Raw genomic sequence first — 20,375 nt, forward strand, 5'->3', positions numbered from 1 at the left:
CCTTTGCAGGGAGGAGCTGGGGTTTATCGCACCAGGGCTGGTACGCTCCCAGTGTCTCAGCAGTGCTCTCCCATGGCTGAGAGAACAGACAAGCTTTCTCCTAATTCTGAGAAACGGTTCCAGCCCGCTGCAAAGCCAAGCAGGGCGGCGTGCTCCCTCCTGCAGAAACGCGGAGGTGTGCGGCATCAGCGGGGCTGAACTCAGTGGTTCTGCACCACTATGCTGTCGTCAGCGATGCCTCTGGCTCTAATCAGCTGGCTAAAGACAGGTATGCTTTCAGCAGCCGGGGCGCACCCTTAGCAATTGTCATTTCATCCGTGTAAACACACGAGTAGAACATGAGTTGAGTCATAGTGCCTTGGGTTAATTGATCCCTTGCGAGTTCTTACTAACTGTGGCGTTCAGATCAGATCTGCCCCCGACTATCTATTTGACCCTTCTCCAGCAGATCCTGACTTGTTCCCGCGCTGTTGTACATTAGGGAATACCGGGAATCGTACCAAGTACAGCATGGAAAAATGGCCAGTTTTTACACAACTGACCCCAGCCTCTTCATAGCACAAAACACTTTGTAGAAAGCATGTAATTGCACTGAATGAAACAATTTTGAGACCAAGATCTCAACGTGCTCTTAACTGCTACTTTTGGTACTCTGGACCTTTCCTCCTACCACAGTGCTTGATGCTTTGCATTGCAGATACTGTACGCTGGCTGTTTCTTCAGACTTTGGATCTCTTCGTGGTTCTGTGGTTCCTAGAATTTTTTGTGAACTCACTTCAAAAAATTTTTTTGACAAAGCTTTTTACTAAGTTGGAAGCTTTTATTTTTGCCTTGTTCAAGTGCAGGAGAAAACAGAATGAAGTTTGCAAAGGAACAAGCTAATTACCCAGAGGGTGAATGCTCGAGTCATCATCCCTTGAAATACAATTTTAAAAAATTGTATTTCTTCACTATATGTTGGCCTGATTCTTAAGTAAATTGGGAACAAAATTGCCTAAGGGAAATCAGAATGAAGTCCAGGATACTAGCAAGTAGTAAGTAAAAGAAATGGTATATCCTCTTTTATACTAGTTACTCACAAAGTCATCTTACTGCTCTAAAACCTGACACAGTGAAACACTGAACAATGCTACACCATATTATTTGTGATTAGTCGTATATCATGGGTGCATATACAGTGCAGTTACCATAGAACAGACACCTGCCTTAACTTGTTTATGTTGAAGCTTAGTTAGGCAACCTTGGATACTTCTGGTTTTGTGTCTCCCCTCCTTTTTTGTTACTGAAAACATAAAAATGGTGTGGAAGGAGGGGGGGAAAAAAAAAGCCTCTTGTTCGTAACATGAAAACTCAAGCCTTTTTTCCTGCACTGATAAATCCAGAGGGTTGTGTTAAGACTGCTGATGATGTGGGGGTGGGACAACAACTGTGACTTCAGTAAGTTTTGAGGACGTACTTGAATTATGGTTTAAAAAAATACTTTTTTCCAATGCTGTGAAAGTTAAATGGAACATTTTAGCAAATGCTAGTCAAGTTTTTACAAGACTTGTAGAAAAGTCATGTATTTGAACAGGCTCGCCTCTATCCTATGCAGGGCTACTTGGTCTGCCTTGAGCTGCAGATAGTCTGCTACCACTTCTTAAAAATGGCCTGATACTGTTTCTTTCCCATATAAACATTAATATTTCTTTACTTTATAGCCCTTTGTAGAATTTTTTTGAAAGTGCTGCCTAGTTTTTTAGAGATCTCGTATCTAACATCAGCGGGTGATGATCCCCAAAACAAGTGCCTCCTGCAGGTATTTAGAATGGAATGAGAAGGAAGCGGTATTCACTCAACACTTTTAGTATCAGTCTATCTATCATTCCTAACTAATTTCATGAACATCAGTGAAAACTTGAAATATTTTATGTAGCATATATCATGAATACTCATACTGTCCTTTTCCTAAATAATGTGACAATTTTAAGTCCCTATAATACGACAATAAAAAGAACGAAAATATTTTCAAATATTTTTATTCATATATCTGCATATTTTAAAATTATAAAACCCAAACGCAGTTGGTTACTCATGAATTTTAAGTTCAGGAGTCTCAGTCTTTGTGGGACCTGGGTCTCAATTTAATGAAGATTTTAGGGGCAAATTGTGATTTGAGTCAGCTGGATTGCCTTAGTTTTCGACTTATTTCACTACTCAAGTGGAAGAAAGTCTTAGAAGAACTGAGCAATCATTCAGAAAAAAATGCATTTTGTTGTCCAGGGAAATAAGGAAATGTTTGGTTTCAGTACAACATGTATGAGTGCTTTAATGTTTTTCATGAACCAAGTAAGAACTGTGCAATAAGTACTCAACTTCAAATGGTGTTTTACAAAAGGGATCAAAAGCGGAAAAAGGCCATGGTGGGCAACCTGCTCCGAAGACAGCGGCAGAATCCCAAACTAAAGGAGCCAAGAAAAAGAAGGCAGAGTCTCCCAAGCTAGGACACAGTACATTTAGCAAACTCTTTAGGCATAAGGTCTGTATGAAATTCCAGCAAGAGCAGAACCCTGAGCAGTAACAGATGGCTCCTGTCGCACAGCAAAGTGATTTAATTGGTAACTGCAATCAGCATCTGGCCAGCTGTGCTGTGCACTGAAAACCACTGGCACGAGTATTTCTCTGCCATGCTTTATAAAAACCATCTTTATGTGCAACATTTCTTTTGTTATACCATCTGTGAATTCAGGATTCTGAAACAATTCCTCTAACCTTCCTTACTGTGTGCTTCCCAGTTACTAACGCTGACTAAAGTTCCCTGGACGCTCAAAATAAGAGGTACTGATAAACAAAGAATTATGCAGATGTGAACAGTGCCTGCGATTGTAGGACAGGTTTAAGTGCTCAGTCCAACGACAATTAAGGCTTTGTGATCCACATTGCCTTAGCATGCACTGTGATGTGGTTAAAACTGGGGAACTGGGGCATCTGATGTGGCACAGACAAGGTTGGAACATGGAATTTCCTTCAGAAATAGTTACTTTTTACTGAAAACAAGAAAAATAATTGATCGAATTCCAAGTTTAGTTTGGAAGGAAAAAGCTTGATTTTCAAGGATACTTTAAAGTGGCAGGGAAACAGAATTGAGAGAATTCTAGCTTTTTAGCCCAAAGAATGCAGCAGCAGAGACCCTTCCACTGGAGGAGGAAAGTAATTAATATTTAATGTTCACTCAAAACACCCACGTGGAATTTCTGGTGAGTAGGGGGCTTTATAATCAAGGACATGAGGCAAAGAGAGTTCTTTAAGATCTTTTCAAAACAGAAATGTTCTTTCTACTGTCTCATTTTTGAGATAAAAATGTCATCTGTGTGTTACTGAAGGAATAATAATCTTCCCAATGGTTTTAATCTACCATTCTTGTCAACAGGTTAAAGTTAAGATCTCATCTTGTATATACTACATCGATAGCTAATCATTTTGATATTTAATACAATTAAAATATTAATTACTTGTTCATGATGAATTAGGACTTCCTGGTAGAAAACGTAACTGGCTGGCACTTTTTAAGGTGCAATGTCTCTTCTCCAATAGTTCAAAATCTGACAATGAGTTGTTAGGATTTACTATTCGTTTAATAAACATTGGGTTTCAATGTCCTGCGTTTACAAAATACTAACTCTAGTGTGAATGTTGTTTTCAAACAGCAAGGTACATCCTAATATAAACCATGAGCTGATGGAATGGGATTTAGCCATCTGACCTCAAAGGCTGAGTTTGGATGGCATTTGGCAGCTGGGTCCCTCTCAGCTCTTTTATTCCCATCCATGTATATTTACCTTGCATTGCATGTCAGTTTTGCAGCATAACTGGACTGACTTATGGAATTTTCACTTGGAAGGGTTAATCACTTATTTTCAGCATTACTGCTGAAGCCAGCTCATGGCATTACACTACTTTTTACCGCTTGTGCACTAGAGCTAACCACAGAAAGAAGTTCTTGGCTCCTGCAAAATAACTCGCACCTATTCTTTCAAGAAATCCGCAAAGCATGGGGCAGACTGTCTAAACCCAGGGGTGCTGGGCTTGTATTTGAGTTTGTGGCTTGCTGCTCCTCTTTTTGTACAGCGCAGATATTCACCTTCGGTGTAGGCTGTGCTGGATGTTAGGGTCAAAAGATCCTGATATGCATCACTGGCCAGAGAGGAATTTAACTGGATCCCTCCTGGCTTCCTGTATTTTGATGAAACCAGGAGATCCATGATTGTGAATGTTTTGTGGGTTGTTTTTGTTTGGTTGGGTTTTGGGGTTTTGGGGGGTTTTTTGGGTTTTGTTTTGGTTTTGGGGGTGTTTTGGGTTTTTTTAAAACAGAAGAGTAAATCCCACCTGATGCACAAAAGCGAGTGGGCAGACTAAACTAACTTCCAGCATTCGCAGAGCTTCTCTTTGTAGAGCTATAAAGCCACTGCTGTTCTGTGCCTTTCATACCCAGGCAGTCATCTGCCTATGTTTTGTATTCCAGAAAGCAAAGCCTCCTGCTTTGAAGGTGACGTTAGCACATCCCTGACTGGTATGCAATTCCCCAAGTGGAAAACACCCAGCTCTGCCTTGTCCATGTGCATTAAAGTTGCATGTGCAGACCCAGCTCAGGAAAGAAAATCTGTCTTAAAACCCTGTGTAATGTCTTACCTGAAGAAACTGGGAATGCCTATGTAAATATGCACATTTTTAAAGAACGAGTTGAGGACTGCAAGCACAGTGGCATGAGCACAAAGCAATCGAACGGGAGGCAGCAATGGTGCTGCAGGTAGAAGGACGGGAGCTGGCAGCCCCTGCAGGCAGCGCCGCCTCTGCCACGGACCAGTTTCCATGGTTGCGGGAGCCAGAACTTTCACAAACATTCACTAAAAATAAAATAATATGTGACACAGACAATTCCTGAACTGTGTGAGCACTGACATTGCCAGAGACAGACTTGCCTTTGTGTTTTGTTTCCCTTCAGGCTGCAAAAGAGACCCAACAGACAACTAATACCAAAGTGAGTAGGATGGTTCAAGTTATCTGTATGAATAATGCAGTCAAGGGGGAATTCTTGTCATTTTCAGTCTGAAAGACACTGTTTTAATTTCTTAATCAATTAATTATCTGTGATGAAGGGTGGGTTGCTGTGCATTTTGTTTCCTCTAAGACATTACTTCATTTAAAAGGACAGAGCAGTGCAGCTCATGAGCTGCCCCCCTGTTGCTTGGTGTGTCCTGCGCCACGGCGTTGCGAGTTATCTTGTCCTGCGGAGGTTTCCAACAGCCCTATGTCTTTGTCTCTTTCCAGAGCACTGAGCAGCAGCCTGTTACCTCTGTAAAACCAGACAAAAATGCCCCTTCCTCCCAAGAGCCGCAGCCGACCAAGCAGAACACAAAAGCCCCCGAGGCTGCAGCCCAGCAGCCGGCGGTGGCCGGCGAGGCACCCAAAGAGGTGACGAAGGAGAAAGCGTCATCCGCTCCCATGCCACTGAGCAAGCTCTTTTGGAAAAAGGTACGTCTGGGTTCAGGAGCGGGTCCATCCCGCGGGTCCATCTTCATACAGCGTCAGGAGTCACGGTAAAGCAGCCGAATCCGCAGAGCTGAGCGTGTCCCGCATGCTAAATGCCTGAGGGGCATAAGTGATATCTGCGGTTACAGACGCATATGTGGACTTTGGGCAATCATATATACGCGTGGCTAACGACGGCGGTTAGACTACTGCAGAAGAATCTCATAAAACTGCAGTCTTTTAAACCTCTCCATGCTATTTTTGAGTGATATTACAGAAGAAGGAATATTACTCTGTCAATTCAACAGGCTTGTTAAAAATCCCACAGAGATTACAGTATTCTTTACCAAATTACATTATTAATAGAGATATAGGTATAAAACCACATTTTATTTCTGAGAATTTTTTTTATTTAGTTCTTCAAGTCTGAAAACCTGGAATCTCTTGGGTCTATTCTTATTCAATAGAGTAAGTTTCATAGCAGAGTGGATCAGTCTTTAAGTTTGGGACTGAGGTCAATTGCTTGGCAAGACACGTGTTTTTCTGAGGTTAAATAATTATTTCAACTAAAATTAGGACTGATTTTTGAAAACATGGTTTCCATGATCTTTAGTGGTTTATAACCTGAAGGCTTATTCTTTCCTTGTTTCATTTAAGAGAGGAGCTGTACTGAACTTTACTGAATCACTCAGTGTTGAATAACTGCTTTCCTGGGCTTCTGTTCAAGTTCAAATCCCAGAAATGAACTGCTTCCAAATAATATAGCTATTATCGCTACGGAAACCACCTCTGAGTAGTCTGGCTTATTTGAAAACAGCGATGGGAAGCAGGATGTATGCTGAACATCAGGATGAAATAAGAAAACAAAACAAAAAAAAAAGGCCCTCTGGCAGATGGTTGTCTACAGCTTCAATGTAAAACTGAGAGTAATAAATCTGGTCTGAACTTCAGTATTTTCATAATGAAGTAACAAGACCTTTTGTGTATTTGAGAAAGGAAGAAAAAGCATAGAAGAAGGGAAAGTTTTCTTGCGGAAAAAATAGTGGAAAAATTGTTCCTTGAGGGGGAAATTCTGGGATCTCAAACATCTCGAGGGCTTAACTCTTGCACCCAAATTTTGTCTTTTGCTTCTGCTTGTTCATGATGATGGGTTTGATTTATCCTACATCACCATTAAGCTAAAGGTAATTACATCAGTGAATGGGAAGTGTCAAGACCTCTCTATAACTCCGAGTAGATGTTGGTTGCTACAAAAAGTATTAAGGGTCAGTTAAATAATTTACCTAAATGCATTAAACTACAATAGTGTATGAAATCTGACTTTTAACTTTGTATAAATGAGGCCATTTCTGCTTAGTTAGGATGATTCCAAACCCAGTAAGTTCTGAAACTTTTTGCAAGTTTTCTGGAGTAAATTTCTGCAGTAGAGAACTGAATTTGTTCCTACAGATTTTAAAAAAACACAACAACAAAATCTGCCTGCTTGAGCATTGAATCTTTACCTGTAAAAGGCTGATGCTGCTTTACTGGATTTTCTTGTTAGAGAATAATATTATTTCCTTTGACGGAAGACCTCAGTGACCCAGTCAGCTCGAAGCTAAAAAATTAAAAAAGGGACCATAGATGTTAAAAAAACCAAACAAACCCCATCCTTAGACTACAGGTTAACCTCAAACTCAGCTTGGTTTGAGGATTTTAGGGGTTTTTGTGGGTGTTTTTTGTTTGTTTTTATTTTTTTGTTGTTGTTATTGTTTCATTGGGGTTTTTTTCTGCAGTGATTTTATCTTTCTTTCCGGCACCTTTAATATACTGTCCTTTGCTAGGTTAGAGAAACAAAACAGGCAACTCCAAGTAGGTGCATAATTCAGTGATGTATAGTCTTCCCTTTTGAACTAACAAACCGCAACCACAACACTCGATAAATCCAGGATTCAGATCCAAGTCCTCTCTTTCCAGGCAATCTCTCAAATATCTTCTGATGAGATTTCACTTCAAAGTAAAGCTAATGAAGTACCTGTCAACACGGTGCAGTTAATGCCGTTGCTCTGACTACAGATGGATAAATGTAGAAGAAAAAGAAATAAAATGTTTATTCCACTCCTCAGATGGAAACCACTCTGATTGCATTTGCCCCATTTCCTGATCAGTCTGTACAAAAGTTTTCATAACTGTTACTCAAATGTTTGTCATACTGACATTTTTTGTAAATACTAAGGAATATCAATAGAAAATTACAGTTAGTTATTTCATGTATTTGTGTTGGAAACCTGGTTTTCAAGACCTTCTAGATATCTGATCAGGGCAGAGAAACATGACACTTCATTTATATCTGATCAAAGCATGCCAGTAACTGATGGAGAAAAGTGATTGAGGGAGCATTATTTAGCAGACTACTCTGTGCATTATCTTTAAAGTGGATGTATTTTTTAAAAAAACTAGAATTTTAAGCTGTTGCAATTCTGTTGCCACACAAATGCAGAAAAATTGCGCTCCTTTTACTGAGGGGTATTTATGCATGGACAATACAAACAGCAACCTGGTTAGCTATTAAGCGAATGAGAATAACACCTTTTATTGCTGAGCCTGCAACCACATTCTGACAGAGGAAAGCAAAGATGAATATTTGGGCGGAGTGTGCGAGATATGTTAAAATTACCCAGGAACTACTAAGTTCTTGTATATTCTGGGGTGGGAGCAGTATCAGGCAGGAGGGAAGGAGATTTTGGCCTTTTTTCTTTTTCTGGGTAAATGGATGAAAACACTTGAAAGATAATTCCGCCCGGTCGAGGGGGTGAGGAGGACAACAGGCAATGGGCTTTTGGGGGGCAATTCACAACCTGGCACAGCTGCCATCCTGACGGCCGGGAGGGACCCCAACCTCCTCAACCCAGCGGGTAAATCCGGCAGAACTCGAGCCCGAACCAGGCTGCTGGGCTGCTCGCGGAGCGGTGTGGGTTGAACCATAAGCTGACAGTTGTGAATACCGATTAATTGACGGTCTGAGCTGTCAGGGCTCGAGATCTGCTGGGCGGCACCTTCGGGCAGCAGCTGCGGGTCCCAGGGGCTGCGGGGGGGAGGTCTGAGAGCAGGTTGGTGGCTACAGCGGAGCTGCCTCCATCATCTTTGCGCTGGCGAAGGACGGCAGGGCGCAGGACGGGCGATGGAGCCCCTCTGTGTCCTGCCCACGAGCCCGCCAGCCGCGGGAACCGACCGCGAGCGCGGCTGCTCTTTTAAGTGGAGATTTCTTGAGCGCAAGGTCAGCTCTTGTCTGTGTTGTTAAGATAAAAGCAAAGCTGCTTCCCACAGAAGGTGTGACCCAGGAAAAACAGAAGAACGGTTCCCCGAGTCTAATGAAATGCAGCGCAGAGCGCCCGCTCAGGGCCCAGCACAAGATCAAAGCAGGACACGGTGTTCACCTCAGTTTTGAGGAAAGATGCAAAAGAAAAACTCCTATCGAAGTTATCCAGGTCACAAAGTAAGTTACACTCTCACAAGGCAAAAATTCATATGGTCAGGAACCTAGACAAGAAAGTGGCGTGGTAATACTTCACCAAAACAATAGGAGAGTTTGTAAGAACCAGAAAGAGGACTCGAAGGGTAGAAACAAACTTTCTCCCACAACATTCTTTAAGTAGGCTTATTACTAGAAGAAAATTAGGGACATTATCATTTAAGAAATAAAAGAATGCTTCCCAAACATAGGAAAACAGACAGCCTAGTAAATTACTCTGATCTTTACTAGTTGTGGTTTATAAATTAAAATATTATTTTGAAAAAGGAAACACGGGTAGTTCTGTAACACAAAGAACAAAGGATGGTGCTCTTCTAAGTCCTTCAAACAAATGTATCCTGAAATGTTTTCTGAGCTTGGCAGAGTGCCTTTAAAAAAAGAAAAAGAAAATAACTCAATAGCACCTCTGTCTCCATGGTACATAACAGCAGTAGCTGCTGACTTAGGTTGAATTTATTACCATTTGTGTCTAAGGAAACTGGAGGCAGAATTTGGACCTGTTAATTGGGTAACCTCAGTTGATGCAATTTATAGGTATAAGGTGATAATTTACACTTATGCAATTAAGACTCATAAAGCTGATAGAGCTAGGCTGTTTGCAAATTACTATTATACACAAACTGCAGTTTTGTCCTAAAGCTAGTCACAAAACTTGACATAATTTTTCTTTTTTCCTCCCAGGTGAAATAGAGAAACTGAGCCTCTTGCTCTAGAGAACAGTTTATGTTAATGTAACATCATTCAAGGTTTATTGACTTTATCTTTGTCAGGTTCTTCCTATTATGCTTTCAATTCCTGCCAGAAACACCTTGGTGATTCTCTTGAACACACAAATGGAAAATTTTCTTCTAGCTTCCTAGGGGAAACAGGAACAAAATTTAAAAACTCTATTCTTAAAAGTATGTCACACAATATACCGTGGTTATGTGTCATCAGTCTCTAAGAAGCTGCCACCGTGGTCGATCTTATTTGAGATGATTTGGTGATGTGTCTAGAGTTTCCTTTTGTTGCAGCATATTGTAATACTCTGATGTGATTGCATGGAAGTTGTGGAGTCTCCAGCCTTGGAGATATTGAAAACTCAATAAATTCCTCAGCAACCTGATGCAACTCCTGCTTTGAGCAGGAGGTTGGACTGGGCCTCCAGGGATATCTTTGGGATCACAAAATCATAAAAGAAAAGCCTTCAGCATTAATTCAGTCTTACAGAGGGAGACGTGTATACAGGAATGATTCCTGGAGATAATTACAATAAAGCTATCATAATTTTTTTAATAGCAAGCCTAAGATCTCAAACAAGATAACCTGTAACTTCTGCAACAACTTTGATATGGCTAATAGAGTACCGAATTTAACTGTGTAGGTATGTTGGATAGTTACGGTTAAAAAAAAAAAAAAAATTAGATATACTAAAACAAGATTTAAGCTTTCCTAAAGTATCCTATGGAATCCATGTACAAAAAGTCACTGTTTACTTTAAACAAATCAGTCTCAGAATAGTTGACTATCACTTAGCTCTTTATTAAGAGAGACGGTGCTTTTTAGAGTTTAGCGTTTTGTCCCAGGATGCGTTTGTTACCAGCAGTGGCACTACCACCATTGCACAGCCAGAGCTCGAGAGACAAACCCCACTTGGGCTGCAGCTGTCAGGGCGCAGCAGTGACGTGATCCCAACCCCTGATCTCTGAACGAGATGCTCCCAGAAGCTACGTTGCTGCTTTATTGAGCCACTGCTTCATCTCATGCAATAAATCATCTCCTTCAAGCAAATAGATGGCGAATTGATTATATGTGTGTGTGAATAGGCAGAAATATAGATTAAACTTATTATAGATTGATTATCTCAAAAATGTTTATAAATATAAATTAAATCTACAGTTCCATGGGAAAGCAGGCTGTGTTGCGGGCATCTCAGGCAGCAGGGGACTAGGAATATTTATTCCCTCCTCATTCTTTTCCCCTTCCACCCCTAAAATGTTCATTTCTTCCACAAAAGGGTGAGGAGCAAAGCAAAATCTCTCACGCTGCTGTAGCCATCATGGTGAGTCCCCATCTTCCACCTTGCACGTGGGGTCCCCCAACTGAAAGAGAATATGATAGAACTAAAAGGTATAATACCGAGAGAAAAATGCATAAATACATTGAATGGCTTCTGTATGAAGAACTACATAGATTAGGTTTTGGTTGTTTGTTTTGGGTTTTTTTGGCTCAGAAAGAGGTTGGCAGAAAGGAAGATGCCAGCAGTGTACAGAATGACTACTGTAACACAAAAGGTGAACAGGAAAGATCAGTCATGGCTCAAAATAAAAGTGGTACAGTATCAAATAGAATTATTTTCTGACAAACAAAAGCGAAGTACTTTTCAAAAAAAAAAAAAAAAACAAAGAGACATTTTAGCTGCAGATTTCTTTCCCACAGGATGCTGCTGGGTATCAGGAATTTATATCAACCCCAAAAAATGTTTAGCTAAATTTCTGTAGGAAACAAAAATCCATCAAGGGCTATTAAAGATATTACATGGGAATTGTTGAGTTGAAGACCATTGGAAGGTATATGAGGGCAGCAGTAGTGTGAGCTCCTGCTGGAGGAGGTAACCATTTTTTACTGCTCGGAGACAGGCTGTGGGGCTGGGGTGAATCTGTGGTGTTATCTTTTAGATTGTTCTCATGTTCATGTGGCTAAAATTAATTTGTTCAGAATAGTTATGAGTATGCTTTACATGTAAGTTTTGCAAGTATGTGTAAAAATAGCATAATACAAATAATCGAGATTCATTTACAGCAGTTCTTTCCCATAATAACCACAGTATATACTTCAGCTCTAACCATGCAGTACTTTTAAGCAGCAGCATGTGTCGAAATGCCAATACCGCGGGTAACTGCTTCAGTATTAGAGGCTGAGGTTGCGACTTGTCCTGCTTTTATAACATTCTGTACCTTTCTGCAATAGGCTGATGAAGGGCTTGCTTCGGGTCAGATTACCTGGTTATTAGCATAATAGCTTCTTTTTACGGCAGAAAGGTACTTCTTTACACAGTTACAGTGGGATAGGAATTAGTTGGTGGTTCTTGAGGGCGCAGACGGGTGTTATTTCCCAGGGCAGGAGGGTCGGCTGGGGAAAGGCAGGTTGAGCATCCTGCCCCGCTCTGCCTCCCGTCCTCCGGCAGGAATGTGCCTCCTGTTCACGTTTTCTGCTCCGCAGCTTTTGTTGTTCACTTAAACACACCGGGCATTGCCCAGGTAGCCTCGAGAAGGCTGTGGAATGAGACGTGCGGGAGATTAATAAATAAATCTTACAGGGATCCACATTTCGGAGGAATTTACAAAACACACGCCTCTGTTCGAAGCACTATTAGAACAGAAGAAACTTTCCAGTAATAGACAAAAGCTCAGTGGGACCCAAAGCCCTTCTATAAAGAGAATGTTGCTGAGTACCCGGCAGTTTTTCCTGAACACAAATGAGGGTCAACACTGTCAAAGAGGGCGACTGTGACCCATGGGATTAGGTGAAATAATAGATGAGCTACTCAACTACCTCGTACCTCAGGAAGTCATTTATGTCTTTGCAACCGGGAACAGGAGCTGGCGTTGAGAATGTGACCGGCCTGAGAAGGCTGGTACTTCCATATTTCAGCAAGAAAGTTGCTAAACAGCGTTTAAACAATTAATAATGTCCGTGGTGTGTCTTAATTAATCCTATTCCTGCTCTTATGTGCAGACTTCTGGGTATGATCTTTCTCATTTTTCCTGGTTTTACCTGAGCGTTGTCTGTGTAGGGCACATACCACTGTATGTGGTTTCATTTAAATTTTCTTTTTAGAATTATAATCAAAGATAAATTATTGTGTATGGGAAGTGCTACTGCAATTCAAGAAAGGCTGTTTCTCCAGTCTAAACAAGTGCTTAAAATCCTGCCAGCTGATATACTGAATCAAAACGCTGAAGAAACGTGCACAGATTCAGTGAAGCTGAGAACACTTTCATGCCACGTTTGTTTCTGATGTACTAACTTACTGTGCTGCACTTTGGCTGTAAAAAAAAACCAAAACACAACAACAACAACAACAAAAAACCACCACAAAAACAAACAAAAAACCACTTTGGTGATTAAGTCTGAATGCTTTTTTCCATTTTCTTTATACTTACCAAAACTAACCCCAGAATGCGTCGGAAGAAGCGGAGATCGTAAGCAACGAGAAAGCAGATGCATCTTTAGAAGCTGTGGCTCCTGACAAAGATGAGAGTAAGAGCCCACAAGCTGCAGAAGTGAAACCTAGAAGAGAAGAAAGTAAAACCCCCAAAGCAAACCTGAGGAAGTTTTTCAAGCTGGTAAGTACGCAAAAACGCCGAATTTGGGAGTTCAGACTGATGCGTTCATTGCAAGCGGGTGGCAGATCTTTTGAAAATAAATGTCTGTAAGAGGGGGGGAGTGCGGCCCTGCCCGTTTCCAGACCTTGTCACACACCCCAGCCCCGTGTGTCCCCCCAAAGCCGCCGTGTCCCCCCATCCCCTCTGTCCCCGTCCTGTATCGCCCCCTGGTGGCCCGGCCGGGAACAGCCGCGGTGGCCGCGTCCCCCCCGAGGTGGCCCAGGGCAGGTCGAGGGGCTCGGGGCAGCACTCGCGATGGTCGCCGAGGAGCCTCCAGCTTCTCAAACCACTTCTGCTGGGTGATGGGAGAGCTGGGCAGGTCATCCTGGTGTGAAAGAGCTACTGTTAGCCACGGCAGCACCGAGCATCGCCGCACCACGCCGTTGTCAAGTCCTGTGCTTGCTTCGGAGAGTCAGATTTTTAATAGCGAAACCTTTTTTTTGGCAGCTTATGTGGGTTAGCTAAACTGGCACGTAAAAGGATACAGTTGCTTCTTCGAGGATGTCATACGTTAGATGGAAAAAAAAAAAAAAGAAAGGCACAAAGTAGAATCTAATCCTTCTTCCCGAAAGAAGATGAGGTGATGGTGTGGCTGGTATCATCCTGTGGTTGTGGGTTATAATCCCGACGGATCAGTGCATGAGCAGCAGCCAGGCACTATTCCTCAAAAGAGTCTAGAAAAGCAGCCAGGAAAATAATCCAAGTCTAGAACTAACACTCCTCTGATTAAAACTGTAGTAGACCCTGAGGATTTACATAGCAATTGATCTATTTTGGCAAGGTTTACAAATGTGTAGGAAAGATTTCTATTTTTTTAATCAATGCTGTTTTCAGGCAGCTACATGGTGTGGGAGTCAGAGTAGCTTCTACATTAAAACGTGAAAACCGTGGTTTCTTGTGACACAATAGCAGAGGTCGTCTGAACTGTCTGCTCTCAGGTACATGCTGGTACATAGAGCTGTGAACAGTCACATCGCGAATGGTTAGAACTCTTGAGTCAGATCCCAGAAGGTACAAGCAACACCTCAAATCCTGGTTTATTTGTTTATTTCCAAAAGATTGCAGTGTTTCTTTTGTTTTCAGTTGTTTATCAGCCTAAGTCCAGTCCATGATGGGTGCATTTACTTCTTCTTCAGAGTTACTTTACTACATAGCCACTCTGGTGTATTTCAGGATCCAAGCTAAAATTCCCAATATCAGCCAAGAATCGTGCACCCTCTGTGCCCTTAATTCCAAATAACTTTACAAAATCAGTCAGTTTGGAAAAATCTCGACCTTAATCCTAAATCCAAGGGGACTTGTGGTCATCCTGCCTAGAGGCTCCTCACCATGGCACATGCTGGGCATGCAGAAGGTGACTCAGGAGCAACATATATCAAACAGTGACCTCTGCGGCAACCGTGACGTCAAATCATGTCACCCTACCAAAAAAAAATAGCACCAATTAAAAAAAAAAAAGCTGTTCCACACTCATCTTAGTAACCATGGAAGAAAACAGCTATGTTAAAAGCGGTAGATGTAACGCTGCTCTAATCAGAGCAGGGGTTTAATCTAGATTTTAGCCTAGACGGCAAAGCTAGTATGTAGGTAAATACCTACCCCCATGGGAAACAAAATTGTATTAACTGTTTAACTGGTTTTGCAGCTTTTTGAAGCCCTTAGTATTAATCTGCTTTACTTTTGCTATCAATTTCCAAACAGATCATTGATTATTTTAATATATTTATTGTCCTTGAAGTATGTCCCAGGCTGTTTCCTCTGAATAACTTTTGGATTACTGGATCACTGTTGTGCACAATCGGAGCTATGTAGCTGCCCTACAGCTTCATGACCGCTGTTCAATCAGTATTTCTGATTCCTGAGGCAGACAGAAGGATTTTAAGCCACTGCTAAACAATTAGCTTCTGTAAAGCTTTTGAACTAATGGTGAGTGCTGAAAATGCACGAAATGTTGAAGACTCCGACACAGGCTTGATTTTCTCAAAAGGAAAAGTGGGGCAAGCTCCAGTGCTGTGCGGCCGAGAGCTGAGTACTCTGGAGATGTCTAACAGGGCCCTTCTGCTCAGCATAGCTATACTGGCAGACTGCATACTGGAAGGTGAAATTTCCACTCAGAAAAGGTCCATTTCCACTGTAGTTTTCTCTTGAGGTCTGGCTACCTTACAGTAACAGCCATAAAGAAGAGGAGTTCCCCAGCCAGCCTCGCACCAGCTGGCTCACGTCCTGGTAGCAGCGTAATTCTGGCACTGTGGAGCTTGGAGCAGAGTAATTTGCACATTTTAGGGAGCTGCCATTTGCAGCCTCCTCGCTCCTCATGCTCATGTCATTAGTCTGCTGTTCAGACTAACGCTAGTTAATCGGACTGATGCTAGACTGTTGAGGAGCACAGCAAAGGGCCTGACTTCAGACCGTCACAGAATGTCAGGGGTTGGAAGGGACCTCGGAAGCTCATCCAGTCCAATCCCCTCGCTGGAGCAGGAACACCCAGATGAGGGTACACAGGGTTGTGTCCAGGCGGGCTGGAATGTCTGCAGAGGAGGAGACATGGAGGAACTCCATCCTTAGCACCTCTCGCCTGAAGCACTGGGGATGAAATGATGTCTTCACGGTGGTTGCATCAGTTCAACCTCTTTCACTTGCAAATCTGGACAAACCTCAGCCAACGCCCAAAATAGACCTCGTGGTGTTCCACCTCCCGCAGGTGACTGGGGCAGGAGGCTCCTGGAGGCGCGGGAAATGCCCGGAGGTGGCATCCGAGCCTGTACAAACTGCGCCGTCCACGGGATGCAGGTGGCTGGCTCACCCAGCAGCTCCCCTTGGAGCAATCCTCCCTCCTTGCTGCCGATGAATCGAGCCATGAATAAGATTAGATCTTAATCAGCGCGGGTACTTCTGGTCTCTCAAACAAATTCCGCTCGTCAGTGGGAAGGAATGTGGCAGGACTTCCTCAGCAAAACCCAGGCTCTTGTTTACTGATATATTTTATTGTTTGGTCTTCATTCAGGCAATAGATGGATTACTGTTCTGGCGTCTGAAAGAGATTGACTTTTAATTTTAGTTTAACGTGATTGTCTGCTGGCTTTCTCTTCTGCCTGCAGAAGATGATCCCAAGGTATTCTGATAACATCCGCAGTTGTGTTACACGGGTTAACCGCCCAGGTGCCTAAGAGAAGGTAGCTCATCTTAGAAGTCAAGACTGGGACTCAGAAATCAAGTTTAATTCCTCTTCAGTCTACCATAAGCCTCAGACAGGCAAGTCAGTTATTCGTCCATGTGCCCCAGCTTTGACATATTTTGCTCAGAAAGTACAGGAACAGACTGAGAGCAAGTAAAACATTTAGATCCATCGCACTACAGTTAACACTGTTGCCACAAGGATAGCCACTGCAAGAACTAGGAGTAATTTACTCTGGGAAAGGCAGTGTGTATCTCTGAGACTGCCTGCTGACTTGCTCACTGCAGATGGCCCTTATTTGTGATGAATTGTTTGCAATTGCAAAGGTCACAAAAGCGACTGCTGCGGTTAAAACGGGAGAGGGTTAACCAGTGCTATAAAAGCTATTGGGAAATTATTGAAATAAATAAGGTATTAGTTTAAAGGCCTGTGGTTCAATGAGATGAAGAAATACCACGGTTCTTTTATCTAACTAGGCTACACCCACACGAATGTGAAATCCTGTACTGCCCGTTGAAAGGCACTCATGCCTCATTATTCACAAACAAATAACTATTTTACTTACTGCGTGGGGTAGATCAGGCCCCTTAAAAGCCCCGAGGGGAGGTGAGCAGGTCTGAGAGCCCCTTAAGGTCTAGGACGCATCAGATTATGTGCACCCTGAAAGTTCCCACTTTTCTCCATAGAATACAAACACATGCAAAGCTAAGTAAGATAAATCTTTTCAAAATATCTGGTTTGAGGTATATTGCGGAGATAAGAAGGGTGTAAAATGGCATTTTTGAATCAGAACGAGCAGAATTACCAACTGTAAACTGAGGCCGTAGCCTTTGTCCTCAGCCGGGGAGGTGACTGGCAGCAGGGCTGGTCTGAGATGGCGTTGAGTGCGGTCAGATAAAATGTCCTGTTTCTGCATCAATGAAGATGCTCCCAAGGACAACATTTCTTTCTCGAATAACGTAAAGATTATTTCCAAATCGCGGCCAGTGTCTATGTTGGCCCACTTCCCCATGTAAATAAACTTTTACGTAATAAATAGTATCTGGAATGAAGAATAACTATTTTATGTTGTCCCACCTTAATTCTCCTTCACCGTTCACGAAAACGTAGCAAGTCTGTTACCTGTCCCCACCCTCCTCCATGTAAAGATACGCTGATGCACCCTTACTGCCGCAGAAAGCAGAAAAGCCCTTCAGGAAGCTTGCAGCAGCAGCAATCCAAAACTGGCCAAAGGCAGGGGCAGGAGGTCAGCAGCACCCGGAGAAACCCCTGTCGTCGCTACAGTGTCTTACTGAGGGCAGGAGGAAACTTTGTCTAGGCAAAGACCTTAAAGACTTTACTCTGTCACTCATGTTCTTGTAAACAAAATAATGGATTACTAAAGATTGGCTAAAGCAGGGCTTTTTTTTCTTTTTTCCTTTTTTTTTTTTTGAGGAAAAAAGTAACAGAGTGATTACTGTTAGAGCACAAACTTTTTTTTTCTTTTTTCTTTTTTCTTTTTTCTTTTTTCCTTTTTTTGTTTTTTCTTTTTTCCTTTTTCCTTTTTTCTTTTTCTTCTTTTTTTTCTTTTCTCTCTCACTTCTCCTCCTCCTCTCCTCCTCTCCTCCTCTTCTCTCTTTTCTTTTTTTTTTCTTTTCTTCCTTTTTTTCCCCCTTTTTTTCCTTTTTTTTTTCCTTTTTATTTCCTTTTTTTTTCCTCTTTTTTTTTTTTTTTCCTGGAAGGCATTTAAAGACTTACTGAAATAGAAATGTGCCAACTAGATCTTGTCACAACACATCTTCATACACTCTGGACTGAGTTTCTGTCCTGTAATGTTAAGACAGACCACACTGTGCTTCCTCCCCTCCATTTCTGCAGCCTCTTACACAGATGAAGAGTCACTAGCATAAAGATGCAAGAGACTGTGCAGCAGCGTGTTCCAGAAAGAGAATTTTTCCCAGAATTTGTGACAAATCATGAATTGTCATGGAGTAGGTTAGTTTTCTATCGTGCTGCTGCTACATATTGGTGTTCTGTGGTTTTATAAGAAAATCGGAGAATTATATAGGTCCTTGCAATAGCACCGTACATAGGATCACACTGATACTGTTGTGCTCCAAGTAACAAATCTTCAAGCTGCAGAAAACCACAGACCCGCCTGATCTATCTTTAGAACAAAAGTCACATCCTTTCATTGTTTTCATTGAACTTATACAATGAAAAATGGCATTTAAATTTGGGCACTTTGAATTTCTGGCGTTTATGTTTTACTGCTAAGCTCTGTGGTTTATATGGTACTCAGGAGAATACCATGTTGCACCTTCCAACACGCTTTTTAATTAAATGCGTTCATGCTATTCCCTTTGTTTATCCGGTGTTACTAATTGTAACTAAACCTTAATCTGATCGTCACAAATCTTGTCATTTTTTTCTCATTGAGCTGGTTTTGCCAAACAGGTTTTTCTCATTTTTATAAATAGACAGAAACAGGGGATCACGCCTCAGGAAACCAAATTTCGGAGTCAGGGTTTGTTGTGAATGCCGCAGCAGTGGCCCAGGGTCTGCGCTGGCCGGGCAGGGGCAGCGGAGCGCCGTTCCGTAGGTGTGTCCGGAGAGGAGGCACGGACTGGAAAGCAGAAATTGTGGAAAACGGGTGCCGATGCTAAAATGTAAAAATATATCCATAAAGCTGAGTGGGGTTTAATTATTCACGGGGTACGCACTCAGTATGATCGTTAAACAGAAAAGAAGTCCCGCTAGATCTTGTAAGACAGATTTGCCTCTGAAAAGCAAGCAAAAGCTCTTTCCTAGAAAACTCCAGTGGCAGGGCTGATAGCGCTGCCTTGTTTACTGGCTGATATGATCTCTGGTCCCCTGAGACCTCATTCATATTTCTCAGGCCTTAATGGGAAAATTGACTTGCAAGAGACAATCACTTCACATAGAAAAGCAGCAGCAGAAATCTGCCTTGGAGATGCGGCTGTTTCAGAAATGGTGGCAGAGTTTCTGAAATGTCTGGTCTGGTTTTAGTGTTGCAAAGAGCATCCTTCAATCAAACCTTGTATTTTTTGCTTCGTGTGTGTTTTTATATTGAACTAATATCTCGAACAGCAACCCAGTTAGAAGTCCTATAATCCTTTATTATTTTAGTCAGTCAAGGGTGATGGAGGGACAACCAGTCCAGAAGAGGTAAATGGTCCGAGCCCCAGTCACCAAGTAAGTGCCTGGATTTTTTCATTTTTTGGTGATGGCTTCTTGTTACCTACTTCAACTCAACTCTGGCTTTTGAAATGTAAAACTCACTGAAAGAAGGGTGCTCTGTGCTCACTGAGCCTCATAGATTTACATATTTCTTTATCTATTTATTTTATCTATTCACACAATTAAACAAGATTTTAAAGAGTTCCTATCAGATTTTAAGAAATGCTTTTTTTCCAGGTGTGTTTCTTTTCTTCACATTAGTGGGTTTATGTTCAATTTTATTCCTGTTTCTCTTGCTATTCTCTTACTTTCTGCATGTACCTTGGCTTCAGCAGTGAAACTAAATACACACAGCTAGAATAATTTTGACTTTGTTGATTTACTTGTCTGCTGAGGAAAGAACCATTTAGGTGGAAACTCTGTAGAACAGAAAGTAAAGTGAGAATGAAAACCGTTCACTGACGTTTAACAAAAGCTGTGTAAATATTTTTTCTTATTCTGTTTTTGTTTCTTTCCTTCTATGTTCATAAAAGCTAAACCAAAACTTTGCACGTTACAGTCCTGGGTCTACCTTTTACCATTTTAATTAGCAGCCAGTTTCCCTTCCATTTTTTTAAATCAACTTATTGTCTTC

General features: G+C 41.9%; 1 protein-coding gene across 1 annotated transcript in view; it reads left to right on the plus strand.

Moving 5' to 3' along the window:
* The window catches only part of BCAS1 (brain enriched myelin associated protein 1), a 44,984-nt gene that overhangs the window by 14,750 nt on the left and 9,859 nt on the right, over positions 1–20,375 (plus strand). Inside the window, exons 6-10 of the mRNA XM_065645685.1 lie at positions 2,378–2,518; positions 4,982–5,017; positions 5,308–5,511; positions 13,180–13,347; positions 19,691–19,756. Coding sequence (XP_065501757.1) covers positions 2,378–2,518; positions 4,982–5,017; positions 5,308–5,511; positions 13,180–13,347; positions 19,691–19,756 — 615 coding nt within the window. The remainder of the gene's footprint in view (positions 1–2,377; positions 2,519–4,981; positions 5,018–5,307; positions 5,512–13,179; positions 13,348–19,690; positions 19,757–20,375) is intronic.

This window comes from Caloenas nicobarica, chromosome 15, assembly GCF_036013445.1.
Source record: "Caloenas nicobarica isolate bCalNic1 chromosome 15, bCalNic1.hap1, whole genome shotgun sequence".
Lineage (NCBI taxonomy): Eukaryota > Metazoa > Chordata > Aves > Columbiformes > Columbidae > Caloenas > Caloenas nicobarica.